This window comes from Blennius ocellaris (assembly GCF_963422515.1).
Source record: "Blennius ocellaris genome assembly, chromosome: 5".
Classification (NCBI taxonomy): domain Eukaryota; kingdom Metazoa; phylum Chordata; class Actinopteri; order Blenniiformes; family Blenniidae; genus Blennius; species Blennius ocellaris.
This window is the reverse complement of record NC_137654.1, coordinates 3,482,272-3,504,318: the sequence shown is the minus strand read 5'-3', so window position 1 is coordinate 3,504,318 and position 22,047 is coordinate 3,482,272. Positions and strand designations below refer to the sequence as shown.

Here is a 22,047-nt window from a genome sequence, read left to right as displayed (position 1 = left end):
AAAACTAAAGATAATGATCCTGGATTACAACATGTTTTCCCCCGCAGTTTGTTTTTCCCTCTTCTTCTTCTTTTTCTTCTTCGTTGGTTATGAGGCACTTCCAGAATCCGAAGTAACCAATCAGAGTTCAACACCCGCCCCAAATTTCTGTGATTGGTGGACAACCGTGTCTGTCACATTTGGGCTTTGCACATTTTGAGCGAGCGCACAGCAGGACTTGAGCGGACGTGGAGAGATTTGAGCGAGCGAGAGAGAGAGAGAGAGGTTGAGCACGAGAGAGAGAGAGAGGTTGAGCGCGAGAGAGAGAGGTTGAGCACGAGAGAGAGAGAGAGGTTGAGCGCGAGAGAGAGAGGTTGAGCGCGAGAGAGAGAGGTTGAGCGCGAGAGAGAGAGGTTGAGCACGAGAGAGAGAGAGAGAGGTTGAGCACGAGAGAGAGAGAGAGGTTGAGCACGAGAGAGAGAGAGAAGTTGAGCGCGAGAGAGAGGTTGAGCGCGAGAGAGAGAGAGAGAGGTTGAGCGCGAGAGAGAGAGGTTGAGCGCGAGAGAGAGAGAGAGGTTGAGCGAGAGAGAGAGAGGTTGAGCACGAGAGAGAGAGAGGTTGAGCACGAGAGAGAGAGAGGTTGAGCGCGAGAGAGAGAGAGAGGTTGAGCGAGAGAGAGAGAGGTTGAGCGCGAGAGAGAGAGAGGTTGAGCACGAGAGAGAGAGAGAGGTTGAGCACGCAGAGGAAGAATATGAGCGCAGAAATGATTTTTGAGCGCAATCTCAAGTTTGTCTTTGCGCAATTTAAATATTTCCTCAAAATGTTATTAGTGTGCTTGCACAATTAATTTTTTTGCGCTCAAATTTTCCCATCGCTCGCTCATAATTTTGGCACAAATAGAACCCCATAGCACCCCACCTCACTGCATCTCAACCTCAGTCACCACTTACGTTCATCTGCGTTGAGCTGCGTTTCGGAGGGCGGACATATTCAAGAGTATTAGAGCCACTGAAGAAAACAATATTATAGGAGATGAAAAAAAAAAAAAAAGATTTTTGCACTCCAAGAAAAAAGTCAAAATACAATGTTTTTCTTCATATTTTATGTGCACTTTGAAAAATGAAGCAGAAATACAAAATGTTAACATTTCCTCTGGTCCATCCCAAATCATTTGCCCAAATAGTCACATTAAATCACATAATTCTGACTATATAGGTTTGCTCACTGCTTCTGAACATCTGCTTTTATAAAGGATTTCCTTGTTTTATATGGAACGCACTTCCTCTGCACGTCTATCACGAGACTCCTTCCACTACTCCTCTCTGACTCTGGATTATGTTTAAATTGTCTTTGAGATGGGTAGAGTGTTGCAAGGAGGGGGAAGCAGGCACCAGAGTTTGGGATTGTGCTTGAAACAAACAAAGTCTTTGCAGGGCAAGAGAAAACAATATCTCTCATCATCTCACACAACACAATGAACAGAAATACTCTGACATGAACAATAATATATGCTGAATATATATGACATGCAGAATATGACATCACAAAACAACCTAAACTCTGACGCTCTGACACGTTAACTCTAAAACAATAAAGGACACATTTCTTCAAACCAAGTCTTATAATAACCTGTAGCCTGGTTTAGCAATGTACATAAATGATGAAAATATTTTGTTTAAGCTTTGTTTTCAACTACTTATTTCGGGACATGTTGATGCTGCTTACCTTGCGGAGCAAGAGAAAAAATATGAGGAAATACTGGCTCATATGTCGAATAAAAAAACAAATTAATTGCACAATTTTCTGTAATGAACTGCGATTGATCACATTTTTTCAACATAAGACTGAACCACGTAATCCATATTTATTTATGGAAAATAATGGAATTAATGTAGACTCAACACATGTAGAAGTGTATTTACTATACTTATATACAAGTATATTCAAATACTTGTTTTTAGCTTTTAGTGAACACAATTTCTCTCCAAGTTAAGCAAAAAACAAGAATAAGAATTTCCACAACAGATAATATAACAAAACCCAGACTTATATGTAGGGATGTCCGATAATATCGGCCCGCCGATATTATCGGAGGGATCTCTTAAAAATCGGATCTCTTAAAAGAGATTGAGCCCAGTTTGAGTCTATTATTTGACAAGTTATGTCCAGTTATTCATTCATTGACTGTTTACAACTAATGGACTGAAGATATGCCTCTTCCTTTTTTTATATTGTCTGTGGTGTTGTTGAGTTTGTTGTTGAGGTTTCTCTCTAACACTAAATAAATATGGCACTTTTTTCCATAATTTAGGTTGTTGTTCTCTTATTTTTCTCAGTGTGTACATTTGGAAAGCCATGTTTGATTCACATATGCATCCAGTGGGGCATCACAATAAAATTAGGCATAATGTGTTAATTCCACAGTAGGAGATATTTTATGTTGTTGTTACCTAACAGTTTTGATGTAAAAAGCCAGCATATATCGGTATCGGTGATATCGGTATCGGTGATATCGGTATCGGACATTAAGAGTTGGACAATATCGGAATATCGGATATCGGTAGAAAAGCCAATATCGAGCATCCCTATTTATATGTTAAAGTACAGGTCCAACACTTTGAGAATTTGGATATTTCAAGAGCAAAGTTGTGAACTTATTACATAAACACAGTTGCAATAATATGCTGTGAAACACACACACACACACACACACACACACACACACACACACACACACACACACACACACACACACACACACACACACACACACACACACACACACACACACACACCACACACACACGACAGGAGAGAGAGAGAGAGAGAGAGAGAGAGATCATTACGAGGTATGTTGCGGCTCAGTGCAGCTGCACCTGCTGCTCAAGTGACAAAAGGTGAGAGAGTAAAGAATGAAAAAAAAAACCCTGGAAGTAAACCAAATGACATGCATTATTTTTAACAAGTTAAACATTTTAAATGAATCGCCACATTTAACGCATTCAATTTGACAGCACCAAGCACTATGGGGCAGACAAAATCTTTTCCCCCTAATAGTGTAATCATTTCTTTTACATCATGTCAATGGTTTGTGGTAATTTATTTGAAAAACACTGAAAGAATGAGTTTTAAAAGTTTTTAAAAGACTTTTTGTTTATCCATATATCTATCTACAGTTTATGGTATTTATGTTTGATTGCTGTTGCCCAAGTCAATTATAGTCTTCAGTTCTCTATAATCTGTAGTCTACTTCTGCAATCATCAGTAAAAAAAAATAAGCATTAAACATATTAAGATGTCATTTAAATTCTTGTTAAATCTTTGTACATTATTAACCAGTTGTTACATTTTGGGTTTTACAACATTTTTTTGAGTTACAATGACCTACAATTCAGGTCATTGTTACATTTTTGGTTGTTGTTACATGTCAGGCTCGAACAAGGCTCCAATCTGGCCAAAGCATCACGCAAATTGTAGCAACTTCTAAGAAAACATACATTTTTAGAAACAAATTTCAAAAGGGTAACCGACACGACACGACACAACACAGCACGGCACGGAGACCTGAGAAAGAACATCAATGATGCTGCCATCAAAGCTAGCAAACTAGCACAAGCTTGTAAGAACATGTTTAATGCAACAGCTATCGGAGACGTTTTGTGGACATTTCACCGTATTTTGCACCAGAAAGTTCAATGGTTTTATGTTCAGATTGTCATCCTTTTAGGCAGTAATTGTTTGGTTTGGTGAAAATGCAGACAATTTCATTATCAGTGCCACAACAAAGAAAAACTTTAAAGTTTAACTTTAAAGGTTATTATGGCAATATACATATTACTGGTCTGACCCACTGAGGATGAAACTGGGCTGTATGTGGTCATACATATATTTGTTTTGTTTAAAAAAAATGTAAAACATGAAATTCATATTTAAGATAAGTAATAAGTCAAAAGGTAGTAGGGTAAGCCTCGATGTCAGTGGCAGAGCTCAGTTTTTCCTCACACCTCTGAAATGAGAACCGCTGCTGTTGAACCTATAAAAGGGACAGGATATCAAGGTCGACTGTATCTACCTCAGTTTCCAGATTATTCATTGTTTAATTCCAAGTTTGATTCCCAATAAGTTGAAATAAACCTTTGTGGAATGTCCTATTTACTGAGGTACCAGTGAGTTCAAAGTGATCCACCGCACCGGTGAACTCTGAAGCTTTCCACTGGACATGAACTTGTGTTTGAAAGATTCCCTCTTCCTTCCAGGTTCATCCATCCTGCAGGCTTCTCTCCAGAGCACACCATCAGCATTGCCTTCCGCATGCTGCAGGAAACACCGCGGGAGCCATTTGCCCTTTGGCAGCTCACCGACAATGACTTCCAGCCAAAGATGGGCGTGGTGATTGACCGTGAGGAACAACTCTTATATTCTGTTGTATTGGTTTGATCATATTTGTTATAACAGCTCACCCTCTGGTGCACGAAGATAAAAAAAAAAAAAAAGTATATTCTTGATGACGATGTATTTCTTTGTCCACAGCTTCAACCAAGCATCTGCTGTACTTCAGTCTGGACTACCGAGGAGAGGTGCAGGAGCTGAGTTTCGACCAACCGCAGGTCCACCGGCTGTTCTACGGCAGCTTCCACAAGGTGACCGGAAACTTGGAGAGCTCAGTTTTCCATTCTGGAGAAAACAGCACAATGATAAAACCACATTTTACCAAAGCCAATATTAGTGGATGAAACTAGTGTGGGATCAAAACAAGTGTGATGAAGAGAAGGAAAAAGGACTTCTGCTGATACTTTCTTGCATGCACAAGAATATGTTCATTGACAAGGTTGGTGGCATCAGGATCACAGCTGTATCTGCAGAGCGCTGTGGGATGTCGTAGATCCAGGAAGCAGCTCTCCGAGCAGCGGCCATCTGTGCGTCTCCAACCGACCATCATGTCGGAATGTATAGTTTCATATTGGGGAACAGAATATACAAGCCTTGTGGACAGAGTCTCCAGCCATATTAGGAGATGGAATCCCATCTCTGCACCTAAACATTTTCCTTATATAAACATTCACTTCTCCAGATTTATGCCGAGATGAGTTGACGAAAAGGATGAAAGAAAATATACCTCACTAGCAAACATCTCAGACACAAAAACAGATAAAGCCTCATCTAAAGTGGGGATTTCGAAAGTGATGGGGAGCAGAAACAGGGATTGTATCCAAGAAATGTAGGTGTTGCGTTGTATCGATGTTTCCATGAGCATGAGTGGTATAACTGGTATTATGGAGGGCAATGGTGGGTTGTGCATTTTCAAACTTGGGCCTTCAGAAGTGGTCAGTCTGAATCAATCCACCCGTCAACTTTATATGCTGAGAAAGAACATGTTGTTAAGCAGAAATGTAGTATTACGAGCTGCTGTACTGGGCCACAGGATGAAAAGTAATCTTTTTTTTTTTTTTAAGATATTTTTCATGCAACTACTTTAAATACCTTTATTAAAGAAACAAAACCAGAGTGCACAACTCTCCTACTGCATGTCATGGCTGGGGGCCGGTGCGTGGATGTCTAGAACCCAAAAGCAGACCTCAAGGCAGAAATGGTGCAATTGTCACAGTTTTTAATGGCGCAGACAGGAAACGGGGACCTGGAAAGTGCGTAGCACCCGAACCAGGAGCGCTGCGCCGGCAGGACCACAGCAGCAGGGGGGGTGCGCGGCACCCCGTGGAGGGGTACGGACGGCGCACGGGGGAACGCAGCCAGCAGTGCGGCGCAGGCGGGAACCCCAGCAGCAGGAACGGTGCGCGGCACTCCATAGGAGGAATGCGGACGGCGCACGGGGATCGGGACTCTCGGGCATCTTGCAACCGTTGGAACGGACCCGCAGGGCGGTGCGCGGCACTCCATGGGAGGAATGCGGGCGGCGCACGTGGAAGGACGCTGCCGGGAGCGCTGCGCAGACTGGAGAACGGCCGCAGGGAGGTGCGCTGCACTCCATGGCGGAGTGCGGATGGCGCACGGGAATCGCTGCACAGACAAGAGCCACACAACGGACACCACACCCCAAGGAGAACACTACACACCCGTGAAGGACTCACCACACCACAGGGAAGACATACACAACAGACATCTTGGACTGGACCCAACCCTCGGGCATCTCGGACTGGGACCCGGGGACTCTCGGGCATCTCGGACTGAGACCCGGGGACTCTCGGGCATCTCGGACTGGGACCCGGGGACTCTCGGGCATCTTGGAACGGGACCCGGGGACTCTGGGGCATCTTGGAACGACCCACCCCGGGGACCCTCGGGCATCTCGGACTGGGACCCGGGGACTCTCGGGCATCTCGGACTGGGACCCGGGGACCCTCGGGCATCTCGGACTGGGACCCGGGGACTCTCGGGCATCTTGGAACGGGACCCGGGGACTCTGGGGCATCTCGGACTGGGACCCGGGGACTCTCGGGCATCTTGGAACGACCCACCCCGGGGAGGACACTCACTCCCCGGGGAGGACAAACACAGACTCGCACTTGACAGCAGTCGAGAACAGACAAACAGTCGACCAACAATCCTCTGGCACCGGACCCTCCTCCCTGCAGGGCTTAAGAGTGCAGGGCAATCAATTAGCTGATTGCCTGCAGGAGTGTCCGTGAGGATCCGGTGCCGGAGCGAGGTGTGTGAATCATCACACTGCAGCTACAGCTGTGACATGCATTTTTAAGAAAGCATCAATAATAACCTCGTATATTATTTAGGAAAATAACATAAAATCCATCCTCTTTTTTTCATCAATCAGAGTTCAGTTACTAGGTCGTACAGCTTTTCTGTGTGTTTATTTGACATCAAGAAGTCCTATTTTATCACCATTGAAGTTAAAAGTTGAGCTGCTCTTTCTTATTCCTGCAGAAGTTTTAATTGACTTTAGGGCTGAAAATGTGTGTTGGGCGGAATCAGTGAACACGGAGATGGTCACAGCTGCTTCACTGAAGGGCCGCCAATGGTCACTGCTGACAAAATTAAAGGGTGGATGCAGATACTGATGAATAAATACTGCAGTACCTTAGCAATGTGAATCCTTTGTTTAATTTCAGTTTTGATTTTGGATGGCCAGCACTTTAATGCAGTGGTTGCATTGTTGCCTCGCTGTGAAGTGTCCAGGTGTGATTCTGGCCACTTCATGTGGATTTTGCATGTTGTCCCTGTTTCTAAGTGGGTTTTCAGTATAGTCCTGATCATCCTTGGGATAAATTCCTGGTAGAGAATGATAACAACATATAGTTTCTTCCCTTCTTGTATTGCGTGTATAAATAATAATGAGATGCTGAAAGTGTTCAACACTGAGATCAACTGTAATGCATGTCTTCTTTTGAAAATAGTCTTTGCACTCTTCCCCTGCCAGGTTCACCTGTCTGTCAGCCAGGTGAGTGTTTCTCTGTCTGTGGACTGTGAGCGTGTGGGAGAGAGGCCTGCTCGCCCGTTAGGCACCCTGCCCGTCGATGGCTTTGAGATGCTGGGAAAACTGACCAAGACCCGAGGACCCAACAGTGGGTCAGCCCCGGTACTTGTCTCTCAGCTCTACTCTGGCCAGTTTACTCTCTCACTTAACTCTGGCCGGACCTCAACGCTACCTATGTGTTTCATTCTTTGCAGTTTCAGCTGCAGTCCTTTGAGATCATTTGTAACACCACATGGGCTTCAGAGGACACCTGCTGTGACCTGCCTGGAGCGGTCAGTATTCATCACAGTCACCTTACTGCCTAATAGCATTCAACATTAGTCTGAGCGTTCTATTCTGTAAAGTCAGGCCTTGTGGTTCACTGGTTTTGATTCAATGTATTTATGGGTGGGTGATTTCAGAAAGATGAAGAGAGCTGTCCTGCTCCTGCTTATAGCTGTACCTGTTCCTCTGATGTACCTGGGGCTTCCGGTGAGCCCGGAGCAAACGTATGTCCTGTCAAATCAGGCACAGAGTATTTGCTGAATTATATTATTTGTTGAAAATATGTTGACTCTGCATTTGTCTTATTTTCGGCCAGGGTAAGCCAGGACCTCGTGGTGAGAAAGGTGAGAAGGGAGAGCGAGGTCTAAAGGTGAGACTAAAATTCAGTTTTTTTTCCCCCAATATTTTATTTATCGTAAATTTCTAACTAACAGTAACACAACGCAAACAAGGCAGTCACCAAGTGGTACGATGTAATCTTATGGCTGCCCCTTCATAACTTATAACATTGTCGTTCAGACATCACGTGACAATATGTAGCATCTCATGAGCAAAGTAAAGTCCACGTCACTTGTTCACACCCGGACAGGAAGACTCTCTATGGGGGTGAGGTGGTAGCCCAAAATTCTCAGAAAGAGTTTGTTATTAATTTTAGTCATATGCAGGCACCGTCTTTCCATCTGTATAATGTGTACTGACTGAGGGTTAGGGATGAGGTGAGATAGGCCTGTGAGATCCAGTTGGCTCTGAGATTCCTGTGCCAAATGGCTGAAACGTACGTCTCCTGCGTAAGTAAACGTACGTCAGATTTGAGTGATTTCACGTGTGCAAAAACCTTTCCTACTTTTATTGGGAGTCATCCTCGAACATTCCAAAAGACCAATGATATAGAGTCAAGCATATTATTTATTTGTAAATACCTTAATAAGTCATGAAGATGAACATAGAGCCAGTAAAGATGGTGAGAGTATAATGAAAAATTAGCTAACAGTCCAATTGGCAACAAACAGAAAACAACTAACAGAGTGGGTGACAGTCAATAAATGCATGAACAAAACTTCAATCCAGTCCTTCCTCAACAAAGTCGAATTATTCTTAGTCAGTTCCAGGATCACTAGCTAAAAAAAGAGCTAACGACAATAAAAAAGCACTTCCTCGTACATCCTTTCACTGGCACACACGGCAAACATCACTTTCACAGCGGAAGAAACTGTGATAATAAAGGTTTGATAACTTATTGGCTTCCACCACGTGTACAGTATGAGGTCGTGATGGCCAAATGACGGCTCATGAACCACTTTTTATATTTTATGAGTCCACCAGATAGCACTCTTGGTTTGAGGATTGAGGCTGAAACACTGCTAAGGAAGTTTGCTTTCAAACATTTGTTGAACTGATATTGCCATCTAGTGGCTTCAGAAAATAAATAAAGTGGTTTGTGAAGCTTCATTTGGCCATCACGGGTAGGTAGAGCAGTGGTCTCCAACCTCTTCCAGGCTAAGATCCCTGACCTCCACCTTGGCAAGATCTACCCAACCAAGTGTAGTAAAAAAAAAGGATTTTACTTTCACTTTGACGCTTTTTATTCAACTGTATTTGAAATGTTTTGGTCCAACATTCATATTGATAAACCCAAGAAAATGCTCTCTGTAACTAGCATATTAAACTGACCATAACTGATTTGCTTTGAAAATGATTCAACATATCAACTTCACCTTTAACACTGAATCATCTGATGTTAGCTTACTCAGCTTTGCACTGGTTGTTTTGGTTTTTTTTCTTTGCTGCGCAACTTTCCTGTTGGTTCTGAAAGAGCGGACACGGGAGCACGCGCTACGAGGAGCACGCGCTACGAGGAGCACCGGGGTCTGTCTTTGCCTCGCGTCTGCGTTTTCAACTCGGGAGCAGCCTGCCTTCACTTCTGCATTTGGATGGAAAGTGTGGATGCGACGCAGCGGCGATGCTGGAGTGTCGGAGAGCCACTCCGACGCTCCACCAATGCCCGACACCTTGGGCGCGCTCCGGGTCTGTGTGCTGCGCCGTGCCGAGCGCCGGGGTCTGTCTTTGCATCGCCTCCGTGCTTTCTGCTCAGGCGCAGAGGTTGTCGGAGGCGGCCGGCGCCACTGGACGTGGCTGCCTTGGCTTCCGCGTTTGGGCGGAAGGCGCCTCGGTGTTTGATGGACCTCGGTGCTCGGTTCAACTCCCGTGTCCCATATTGCAGCTGCAAAAAATATAAAAGGTAACAAAACCACTAGTACAAAGTAGAGAATGTAAACAACAGCAACAGAGGACCGCTCGCGAAACTGACCATTAATCAGCCATAATGTATTGTTTTTTTTTGCGGTTTTTTTTGTTTGTTTTTCGCGATCTACCGGGAGTGTTTCAACGATCGACCAGTCACTCGCGATCGACGGGTTGGCGACCACTGATGTAGAGTTTGTCTGGGGGAAACAGCAAGTGTCGAATCTCCTTCTCTCTCAACCGCTGCAATACCTCACGAAAGCTTTGTCGTTGCTCCGTAGTGCGCTCTCCCGAGCTGTAGAGTCAGACCGTTCTCTTGTGCCGAGTTGGTGGCGCCATCCCGTGTCGTGTGCGGTGCGTTTTGTCAATGACAATCAGCTTGTTGAAGTTGCTTTCAACCAGCAACTTGGGAATCCAGTTGGACACAAATTGAGTTTGCCTTGCCTTCTGGGGTGCTGAATGTCAAAATGTCGCACTGGCTTCTCCCCTCCATTTATGTTCCAACTGTATCTCCACAACTGTGGTCTCCACAGCCTGGATCCACTGTTAGTGGTCAGTACTGACTTTTTAAGTGGTCGACAGCCTTTCAAAAAGTGCTTGCCGATTGAGATGAGAGTTGACAAGATCTTTACAATTCCCATTCCATTTTCGATTTGGTTCTTTATTGATTCTCATTTGGAAATAAAACGTGCAGTATTAAAACTCTGCTTGAACTTGTAGAACTGCTCGTTGAAAGACTGCAGCAGCTTCTTGGACATTTTCTGCCAAATAAGTGCGAGCTTGTCCTCTTCTGTCTCTCTTCTGTGAAGAGCGTAAAGTTGCCGGGTCAGCTTGGGCCGTCTTCTACATCGTGTAGATTTACAAGACATGCTCATTTTGGACTTGTCGGTTGTACGGTTGGACGACAGACTGCTCCTCAGGATCTATAAGGAAATTAGCGTTCAAACGGCAGTTTAAATGAATAACATTGTGTGCCACCAAAAAAACAGGTCTACTCCATATGCAGTCATGAACTGTGTCCAGCATTTTCTGCCACTCAGCTGTGACGTTGAGAGGCCAAAAGACGTCTTCTTTCTGTGCAGCTGTTTTTCTGCAGTGTCACAATCATGAGTCTTTCCTCAGGGGGAGGTGGGTCCTCCAGGGAAGCCCGGCTTTGAGGGAGGCCTTGGGGCTGTGGGCCGTGCAGGACCCTTGGGTATCACAGTGCATGGAAAAGTGGTGAGTATCCTTCATCCTTTTACACTCCCACAACCTTACTGTCCATATCAATTTAATGAAGTACTTCTTCACTGAGCTATATAATCAAACAATCAAACTGCAGTAATGGGATGCATGCAGTAGGTACACACTGTCAGCAGCTTTAGTATTTGCATTCAGCAGGTCAATTGTTCTCTTCCCCTTGGTGTTGCAGACCACATCAGGGCTGTGCGATAGTGCAAGATTTGGTATTGATCCAATAACAAGTAAATACAGGGCGAGTATCGCTGATACCGAGCCGATATCTATACTTTTTGATATTCAAAGTTAATTGCATAAGGACATTTTTTAAAAAGGGATGCATTTTCATGACTTAAAGTGTTTGGTTTATTAATTAGTGGAACCTAGATCAGAATTTGGAAAAGGTTATAGTTAAACATAAAATACTTTATCATAAGAAAAAAAAATGGCTCAAACAAGCAGCATCAAATCAGTTTTCTCCCATACATTGTCATGTCTGGATTTTTTCCTTCAATAAACAAAGTGTACAAAACTATCACTCCAGAACAAATTCAAAGAAAATATTTCAGGTAGTGTTCAGAAGCATGCATTCAAGAGAGAAACTGAAATTGAAGTATTAATCCCATTGCACTGGTATTATTCAATATTAATACCAATGTAGGTATCAATATTATCGATATTTGGAGCAATCCGCCCACCACTAGTCCACCTGCTGGGTGAAAGCAGAAAGTCTAATACCTAAATTTACATGATTAAAGTCCCCAGGTATTAATATAATGGGTCAATATCTAAATGAGTGCTGTGATTGTAACCTTCAATCAAACTTCAATCGATCAGCTCGCATCCCCGAGTCACCACGAAACTCGAAAGAGTCGTTCACTGAATCGGTCAGTAGCACTTCTGCTGTGTCGTTCACCTCGTGAGCGGTGAGCGGTGAGGCTCCGCCCCTCCCTCACCTGAAAATCTGCAGCGGCGCTCCGCTCAGAAAGTTTCTGAGTGACGGCGTACAAAGCTTGTAGAGATAAATACATGAATAATACGTGGATAAATACACAATAAACAATATTAAAATACCACTGTAGCGTGTATTGTGTTACATTTAATATTGTCCCCTATACTTAGTTCTGCCCTATGAACGTCACATTATTTATTGATACGAGTAAAAAAAGAAAATCAGAATGTTGGAAGGAAAATAAAAAGATAAAATCATATGTATACATTAATATATACTGTATATCTGCCATTCTGGATGCCAGGTATTTATTCAGTTTAATCATTTATCTAATTTATTTTCTGATTCAACTAAACCTCAGAAACAACACACATAATCTAGAATAAGGAGACCAGGACCACTAAAAACTAGTGTGTACTTATTGTTTATTTTCCTCTGAAGTGTTTCATCATTTTACTATGAATACATGATTCTCCCCCTGGTTCATGTCACAGTTCAGCTGAGCCTCCAGGTCCTGGAGCGGGTGGAAATAGTGCGCATGCGCAACTGAATCAAATGACTCAGACAACCAATTCACTTGGATGAATGACTCAAAAACCCGTGAGTCCGTGCAAGGAGTCGGGTTTCTCATCACTAGCATGCACGCTGAAGGAGCTGTATTTCAGTGGGCAGACGGCAGGGGGAACAGTCCACTGGGTGTAGGGGTGCACTGTTTGTATTTTTGGGTGTAAATATATATAGTGGGGAATTGGTGACGTGTCACTGTAATGTAATGTATATATTTTGTATGTAATTATGCTTGTCTGATGCAGGTGTACTTTATGCATATATTTTTTCAGTTAGGTTAATTTAGGATAAGTTAAACACCCCTTAGACGTTTGTTTCGGCCCAGCATGTCCTGATTGGCTCAATTCGTGGTGGTGGAGAGGAAACAAGTCTTTGTCAGCTGACATGTTGTGAGGCTGAAAGTAAAAGTGTTTGTGAACGTTGAAACGTTATTTGAAATAAATCTAAGTTAATTTTTGGAAACCACCGTCTACCCTCTCATCCTTGCCGCATCCTCTCTCCCAACACCCGCTGACCACATCTCGAGTCGGGGTGTCCGCCTTGGAACCCCACAAGTTGTGTTCTACCATTCTAGACCTCCATTCCTCCATGTTGAAGCATTTGATTCAGACATGTCTAGAAATAAAGTGAAAGGAGCAGAAATTCAAAATGTAATGCCCAAATGTTGAAAAATAAGATCCAAAGTAATTCTTCATGGTAAAGATAAATGATTCAGAGCTGCTGCAAATTAGATCCGGTGACCAAGATCATTTTTACATATCTGTAGTTCACATGGTTTAGTGAGAAAACACTATTTAATGTGGTCTGAATCATTTGATCTCAAAGTTTCCATAACAGAAAATATTAACCCTAACCCTAACCCATTGGTGAAAAAATACAAGAGAGAATGAGATAGTAAGTTTTTCCCTCAAGTTAATAACTTGAAGGAAGGGGTTACTATCTCGTGGTCTCGGATTAAATTATCTTGTTCCTTCACGTGAATGATCTTGTTCCCATGAGTTATATTTTTTCTCTCTGGCCACTCCGAGGCTCCGGACGAAAGCAAGATGGATGTAAAAAAAAAACACCAATGGAGCGATGAGGAGACTCAATGTTTTCTGTCTCTTTGGTCTGCATCCGACGTTTAGGCCAGACTAGATGAGCGACCTGGAATAAGCCAATGAATACAGTCTGTCTCCCCTTTCTCATATGCGCATGGCTAGCGCTACATTGGTGAAGTCAGTGACGTACAACGTTTTGGAGTGGCACAATGACATGGCTCTCACTCAGGTCCCCTGAAAATGGAAAAACAACCGGTTCTTTGGCAGTGCACATTTAAGAACTGGCAATAGTGCCAGTCCTGAACTAAGACCTGGTTCTTTTTGGGTGGAAAAGCCCTCTGAGTGCCTTTCGCAAGAATGAAGGAAGACCTGAAGGTAAACATCTGTCAAGTGTAATTGTATTTTGTCATATGTTCTGAGCAGGGTCCACCTGGTGCGAGGGGAGAAAAGGGAGATCCAGGACGACCTGGACCACAGGTGATTTTAACAAGAGAAATCAGTGGAGTCAAATTCAGCAAATCACGTTGATGTTGTGTATAAACTCGTACTTCTACCTGTAATTATTTCTCTTTAAGGGTTTACCAGGACCTCCAGGTCCAAAAGGGAAGGAGGGAATCGCTGGCCCCAAGGTGCATTGACCCCCTCAGAAAAAGAATGTCAAGAATTTATTTGAGTTTTTGGCTGAGATCCATATCTTTCCTCTCTCCCTATTCTGTTTTTCAGGGCATTAGGGGAGTGGAGGGTAACATTGGAGCACCTGGCATTACTGGAGTCAGAGTAAGACTCCATTTTTTTACTACTTGTATCCTGTTCAGGGTCACTGGACTCTAGAGCCAATGGGTGAGAGCCAGTGGTGTGCCATCATGGCCTTCAAGGCTTACGGCTTAAGGCCTACAGGCCTATGAAAAAGATCTGAATCAAAGACTGTTTTTGATTATATTTTGTCCATGAAAACTTGTTAAATAATTCCAAATGGTCTGTCCGCTTCTCTCATCACTTCTCCTTGGCTGCGCTGCTTCTTGAGGCGTACTTCTATATTAAAGGAGCCATATTTCGCTATATTTCATGTTTCACAGTCCACCCTATGCTCATGTGGGATAACAATTTGGGTGATACAGTATACAACACTCAAAACTTGTGAAATTATAGCTATTTCTTGGATTGAGCTGACGTCACCTCTCATGAAACGGGTGGTTGTCAGCTCCTCTGCCTCCCCCGCCCGCATGGAGACTGCAGCCCAGCTCACAGCCGCCTCCTCCCACCCCCTCGGTGACGTAGTCAGCAGCTCACACTCGTAGTTGTAGTAATGTACTTGCAGATCTCAATGCCTCATTAGCATCTTTTATTGTGAGAATAGCACCAGTTTTCAAGATGAGCTTCTGAGTAAGTCCAGTTTCAAAGTACCGTAGTTCTGGAAGCTTCTTTGGTGAAGTGTCGCTCGCAAACAAACAGATTCTTTGCGGAAAAGAAAAAAAAGTCCAGCCACATTCGCCGCTGTGCTTCTTCTTTCGGCAAGACAAATAGTGTGGACACATACTTGCACCTCAAAACACATTTTCTCCAAGTGGACATGAAGGTGAAAACACATTTTCTCCAAGTGGACATGATGGTGAAAACACATTTTCTCCAAGTGGACATGATGGTGAAAACACATTTTCTCCAAGTGGACATGATGGTGAAAACACATTTTCTCCAGTGGACATGAAGGCGAAAACACATTTTCTCCAAGTGGACATGAAGGTGAAAACAGTTATCGACTGCAACAAAAACAGCAGTTCAATGTGAAGCAGCAGAGACTGAGATAGAGAGCAGAGAAGAGGCTGCGCTCCTTGGCACATTCGTGGGCGTGTCTTGTTTTGGTTTCTCCACATGTCAATCTTCCTGGAGGCGGGGCTTCTCCAGCTCTGTGCCGCGTCATCAAATACAATCAACGTGTTAGAACAGAGAAAGATCGCCCTCAAACTCAAGCTTGAGGGAATCAATGAAAAAAACACTTTGGGGATGTATATGAATCCCAAATAGCACTTTTATGATGTTTAAAGCACTGAAAAGTCGATTTAGTATAATATGGGTCCTTTAAAGTCCTAGTGAAATTAGATTAGATTAGATTAGATTTGACTTTATTGTCATTGTACAGGTACAGGTACAGGTACAACGAAATTGCATTCACATAGAAAGTTTTGAGGAAAGAAGGACACATGAGGTGAGGAGAGGAGGGAAAAAGGCAGATTAAAGACTGTGTTCTCAGGAGCACAGTCTGTAATTGGGAAAAAAAAACACCTCAGGCACGTTTAGCATCAACACAGACAGGTTACAACATTTCTCGAGACAGCATTTGGGATACATGAAGGGTAGTTCTGCAGTCCGCCACTAGGAGAAGGTTTTTTCAGGCACGCAGCCGCCTTCTCCAGTGGCCTCTGCTGGTGGTTGGGGGTAGGGGCACAGCGAAAGCGGTGAATGTCCTGGGAATTTCCAGAGGCAAGAATGTCCGGGGAGGGAGGGTGGGAGGAGGGTAGTAAGGGCTGAGGGGGTGGGGGCAGAGCCTTGATTCACACGCGCATCCAGGAGATATGAAGACAAAACACAGCCTTGGCAGCTGTGTGTCTGGGAGCCAAATGTTGATTATCTTTGTTTTCGTTCAGGCGTGTCAGCTTTATCCGTCGACCTTGAGTGTCTCTGGTCTCCACTGCTGCTCCAATTGTGGCAGAATAATTATAATTAGCTTCCCGCCGAGCTCGAATATCCTCCAAGATCGATCCAATTTCACGTAAACGTTCAAGAATCGTGACCTGCACGCGCTTGAGTTTGTTTATCACATGAGTCTGAGTGTTCAAAGCTCGGCCCAGTCCTTCATTGACGATAGGCAGCCTTCCCAATGCGGCGGCCCGCGTCTTCTCAACTTTGCGATAGATCAGAAAACTGCCAGCTCCAATCAGCAGCATACCTGCTATCATGAATCCCAATATGTAGAGGTCCTCCACATCCTCGATGGAAAGAATGGCCAAACACAGGAACCTCCAGGAACCCCAGGAATCCAGCATGTATCCGGCTGCAACCGTCCCATCGGGACATGCAGGCTCTCCTTTGCCCGATCGTCGTGTCGTAAAAATTTGGTCGATCGCATTGAGAGACCAGCTGATCAATTCCATGGTTCCGGTTAGGTTCGGATGCGGGTCTGAAGAGATTCTCTTGATAGATCAGACACAAGACAGTACAGGACGAAGCTGCAAGTGGGAGAGGAGAGGAGAAAAAAGCGTCCGCCTTCGCTGAGATGAAAATTCGACCTCCAAAACACTCTGGCTGTCGCTTCTAGGGACCTTTTTATGCTAACTGACCCAAGGGTAAAATGTTAAAATACGGCAATCTGCGAGAAAATAGCCGATAAACAGTGGTATTTTCGCTGCTAGCGGGAGCCGCTAGTTGCTCCCGCTAGCCGCTAGTTGCTCCTGCTAGCCGCTAGCCGCTCCCGCCGCCTGTGCTCCTTTTCTCCTCTCTCTGGTCTCTTCCATGCTCAATCTTTCGTCATGGCTCATAAAACGCTGACTATAACTTCAAAACACTGTTAAAACTTGGATATTTAAGAGGAAACAAGCCAATATAAACACAACAGATCGAGATCTGCACATCTCTTGACGTCACGCCCACAAAGGAGGATTCCCCCGACTTCCTCTGCTGGAGATTCAAAATTCAAATAACTTTGTTATGCAACAACAGTGGTGGGGCAGAGTCGGAGAAACTTTAAATAAACGTTAAAAGTAGTACCCCAACTATCGTTTTTTGCAAAGTAGTGTTTTACATTTCACTAGGCCTTTAAAGCTTTTAACCAATCACATTTCAGCTATCATCTGTTGCCCGGTAAAGAAATCTGCCTGAGGCCTTCAGATCCAATTCTGCAGGCGTCTGCATTGTAAAACTGGTGTCGGTGACGCTGCTGCTTCAACCAATCAGATTTCGATATTGGCGTGAGTGTGACAATAGTGTGACATCAGTGTATTCAAGCTCTCTCATTGGATCGTCAGAGAGTTCATTCTCCAGCTAGCTGTCTGCATCTGTAGCGAGCTGCATGAACAAAAATATAGTTGTTTATTTAATAGTGGTTTGCTCAACCTACAATGACTAAAGGGGTAGATAAAGACATTTGGTTGCAGATTTGATTATCAAAACAATTTTCAAGACAGACTTTTCCAAGAGGTCATTGAATGCACCGCAGCCCTCCGAGCGCACATCCAGTGCACTTTACTTGCGCTCACTACAAACTCCGTTGCAGGATTCAGAATTATATTATTTTCAAGACCATGAAAAGCTGACCTTTGTCACCCTCCTGAACCCCCAGAAGTTTTGGAAAAAGTTTTATCCAGCTGAAGCAGCAGAAGAGACGTGAAAACTTAGATTTTTTTCATTCGTAAAGGTATTTATTCTGGCTACACGAGTATCTATCTGTGATGCAAAGGCTTTTTATATGGCATTTCTGCATGGTAACATGGTGTTTGTGGCCATAAAAAAGTTATTGAGGGGTGGATTGACTCAGACCAGCAGTGAAGGCCTGGGTCTGAAATGCACGGCACGCCACTGGTGAAAGCAGAATTCACCCTGAGCAATCCTGAAAGTGCTGAGACCTTAATTAACAGGTGAGCTTAATATTATTATAGTCGTCATTTTTATTGACTCTTATACTTTTTTCATTATGGGAAAATGCTTTATTGCTTTATTGAGACACCTTGCACAGTCAAAAGGCCTGGCGAAAAATGTGATAATTTGGAGGAGTCACACATGTGACTGAAAAAATTGCTCAATGTAGAAAAAAAAAATGGAATAGAGATTAGTGAGCAAAGCGTATCAAAATGGCAACATGATATCTGAGGGCGTGGCCAAAAATGGATGTTTTGCCACAAAACAGTGTCATAAAAAAACAGGAAGTGACGTGTAAAAGGCCTTAACATTGTTTGCTTGGCTTCAAACTTGACAAATTACATCAGAAACGAGCCCTCATCACAACCATATGATTACTTTTGCTCGTATGCCATTTGGGGGTGTGGCAATGGCTAATAACGCCATGAAACAGGAAGTGCATTAAAATTGCCTGAACATGGTCTGATCTGCATCAAAGCTCACACATTGCACCAGAGTCCAGCCCTCATCACAGCCATATGATGACACTTAATCATAACACCATTTGAGGACGTGGCTTTGACGACCTTCGCCATGGAACAGGAAGTGCAATATAAATAGACTGAATGTAATCAGATTGACTTCAAACTTGATACGCTGCATCAGAGTCCAGCCCTATTCATAGCCAGACATCAATTATGACCACCAGCCATGGGGCCACTTACTGGAAACAGAAAGTGGGGTGTTCTCTCTCTCTTCACATCTGGCTCCAGCTTCACATGTTGCTTGAGAGGCCATGTCTGATCAAAGTCAAGAGAGTCACAACCATCAGGCATAATGCACTGCATTAGCATATAAGGTAATTAGCATGCATGTTAGCATTTGCTAACACAGTAATTAACATGCACTAGCATCAGCATACACCATCATTAGCATACACACCTACATAATAATTAGCGTAGGTGTTAGCATTTGGCTAATTAGCATACAAGCTAACATTAGCATACATTCAAATGAGCATACACACTAAGTAGCATATGCGTAGCATGAGAATCCATATCTGATCAGTGTCAAGAGACACAACCATTGGGCATAGCACCACCTGCTGGAAACAGGAAGTGAGGCTTACATGTTCCGTTCTGGCTGCAACTTTACACGTTGCATGAGAGTCCACATCTTATCACAGCCTGAAGACGGTTATATTGATCGGGCATTGCGCCAGCTGCTGGTAATAGAAAGTGGGGCGACGTGCACAAAACGTACATAGTTTTATGATTAATGGTCAGTTTTGCCAAAAATTTCAGACTATTCTCGTGGCTTGAAGACTCTTTCTTTGAGAAAGTGAGGTACAACACATTCCGACGTGCATAAGTGTGCGAGGGTCTGTTCAACACTGCTTGCAGCTTTAATTTGTTGTTATTTTTTGGTGCTGACATCTGTAATCAGTCTGCAAATCAAAGGAATTTACACAGTTTTCTGGAGAGAATCTTTTTCTACTAGTTCTGCCTGCTGGCCAAACTACTGATCCTTGTGTCACACAGGGTTTCCAAGGAATGCCAGGATATCCAGGGCCTTTAGGGGAAAGAGGTCCTGCAGGCCCTGTTGGACCTACAGTAAGACTGAAGAGACAGATATTTATGTTTTCTCTGTCTTCACATATGTTGTCTATTTTTACAGTCATACATTTCGTTTCACAGGGCCTGCCAGGGAACAAAGGTGAACGAGGAGAAAAGGTGAGAAATGCCTTAAAAACATTTTTCTTCTTGTTGCACATGCAACAACAGTGAGTGTAATGTTTTATCTCCTTTGAATCTGTTTCACAGGGTGAACCTCAGTCAATGGCCATAATCTACCAGCTGGTCACACAGGCCTGTGAACAGCTAGTACACAGTAAGTCATTGTTGAGGAAACATGTCAAAAAATAAAAAGTCTGTTTGCAGAATTACATTTTCTTCAGAAATTGTTAGCATCCTGAAGGTGGAGGTTGAAGTCAGGAGAGGTGCTCACGAGTCAGACAGACAGATTAGAAAAGAAGCTTGGAAACAAAGTAATTCTCAAAAGAATTCCTGACTAAACTGACTTCTACTTAATTATAGGTTAGCAGAGGTTAGATCAACACATTCAGTCCACTCAACAGCCGCCCAACACACACAATTGACACATTTAATAACTGATAATGTAATAATTGTTCTCATGAGTGACCACAATCAACCATATACTGATAAGACAACATTGTCTTTGTTTGCTTCTTTTTGGTTCCTTGGCACAACACTGTTGACCGTTGTTATTATTATTATACTATGTGGTTCACTTCCTGTATTTGCTTCACTAACTTTTTCACTGCAAATTAACTGCACCAGAGTTCACCTGCAAGTGAACTGAGCCCCATATGTTTTCAAGAGAAGAGTTTGCTTGTTTGGTCTCCACCAGATTGAGGATGACCTTTAACACCCCCCCACAGCTGAGGCAGGCTATCACAGGAAGTGAACTCTGGTCTGATTGAAGTGGACCAAGCGGGGCTGCTGTGAAAAGGTGCTCAGACATGTATGTTCTTGCTTCTCCAGAGGAGGTGTTAAAGCTCGACATGCTTATCAACGAGATAGGTCGGAAGCCAGCTCCTATTGAGGAGCCAGTGGGACCCCAAGGAGAACCAGGCATACCAGGCCCTAAAGGCCCACCCGGCACAAGGGGTAACCAAGGGCGTGTTGGGGCAAGAGGGAGGCCTGGTAAGCCTGGGTATCCAGGAGAACAGGGTAGGACTTATTTTGGCTGTGTGATTTGTTAACACAAAAACAATCTAATCAGGGTCAACATTCATCCAGCAGCTGTTTTTCTTCCATGTCAGGAAGAAGAGGTTCATTTGGGAACAAAGGCGAAGGAGGGGCCAATGTCCAAGGACCACCGGGGATCAAAGGATTTGCAGGTTCCTTCCCACAAGCCAATTCATACTTGTAGTGCCCGATCGGTAAAGCACATTGTTCTGTCGTTTGGGTTTCGTGTGTTTATGGTGGATTTGTGTCACAAGGTGTTGCAGGTGAATCCAAGCTGGGAGTCCACGGTCCTAGAGGAGAAGATGGAACGCTTGGACCACCAGGAATCCCTGGGCCTCCTGGTCAGCCCGGCGAGATCGGTCCGCCAGGTGTTTGTGACAGCAGTGGAGGCTGCCGCAGTGTTTCCCAGCAAACAGGTTTGTAACCTGGTCAGTTTTTTTTTATCACAAGTATTGTTTAAGTCAGGGGTCCCTGGGCAAGTACCGGTCTGCGGATGATTGCTGGCTGCAAAGAAATAATAATGTAATAACGTAATAAAGTTTTGTTTCTGAGAATGTACTCTTAAATTTTCTTTAGTCTGGATTGAGTTTTAATTTGAGAAATTATGGCTTCTGTCTGCTTCTTTCCAGTGCTTGACTCAGCAGTTTTATTCCTATGAAGGGTTCAGTGCTCAAACACAAAATGAGTGAAAAGCAAATGTTGCTTGAGAACTCCTTTGAAAGAGATCAGCTCTAATGCTGCCCCACACAAAACTGGACTACTTATTATGTTGTTGTTTACATTGCTGCACCATTTAACCTAGATCCCTAAGTTTGTAGGGTTCAAACACCCTAATAATGCAAGGAATCATTAGGGTCCGAGCACTACAAGTGTAAGTGGGATTTAAATAGCCTGGACCACTGATGCCTGGATTCTTATGTATCCAGTCTCTCTTAAAGGTCCCAAGGTACATCAACTTTT

The 22,047-nt window shown here is 43.7% G+C and overlaps 1 protein-coding gene across 1 annotated transcript in view; it reads left to right on the top strand.

The window, feature by feature from the left end:
* Positions 1-22,047, top strand: part of LOC308130808 (collagen alpha-1(XX) chain-like) — a 98,154-nt gene that overhangs the window by 71,612 nt on the left and 4,495 nt on the right. The window contains 16 exon segments of the mRNA XM_080497292.1: positions 4,236-4,378; positions 4,510-4,619; positions 7,370-7,528; positions 7,621-7,698; positions 7,828-7,914; positions 8,007-8,060; positions 11,054-11,149; positions 14,132-14,185; positions 14,284-14,337; positions 14,432-14,485; positions 19,858-19,929; positions 20,014-20,049; positions 20,140-20,206; positions 20,881-21,069; positions 21,162-21,239; positions 21,342-21,503. Of these exon segments, the coding sequence (XP_080353418.1) occupies positions 4,236-4,378; positions 4,510-4,619; positions 7,370-7,528; positions 7,621-7,698; positions 7,828-7,914; positions 8,007-8,060; positions 11,054-11,149; positions 14,132-14,185; positions 14,284-14,337; positions 14,432-14,485; positions 19,858-19,929; positions 20,014-20,049; positions 20,140-20,206; positions 20,881-21,069; positions 21,162-21,239; positions 21,342-21,503 (1,493 nt within the window).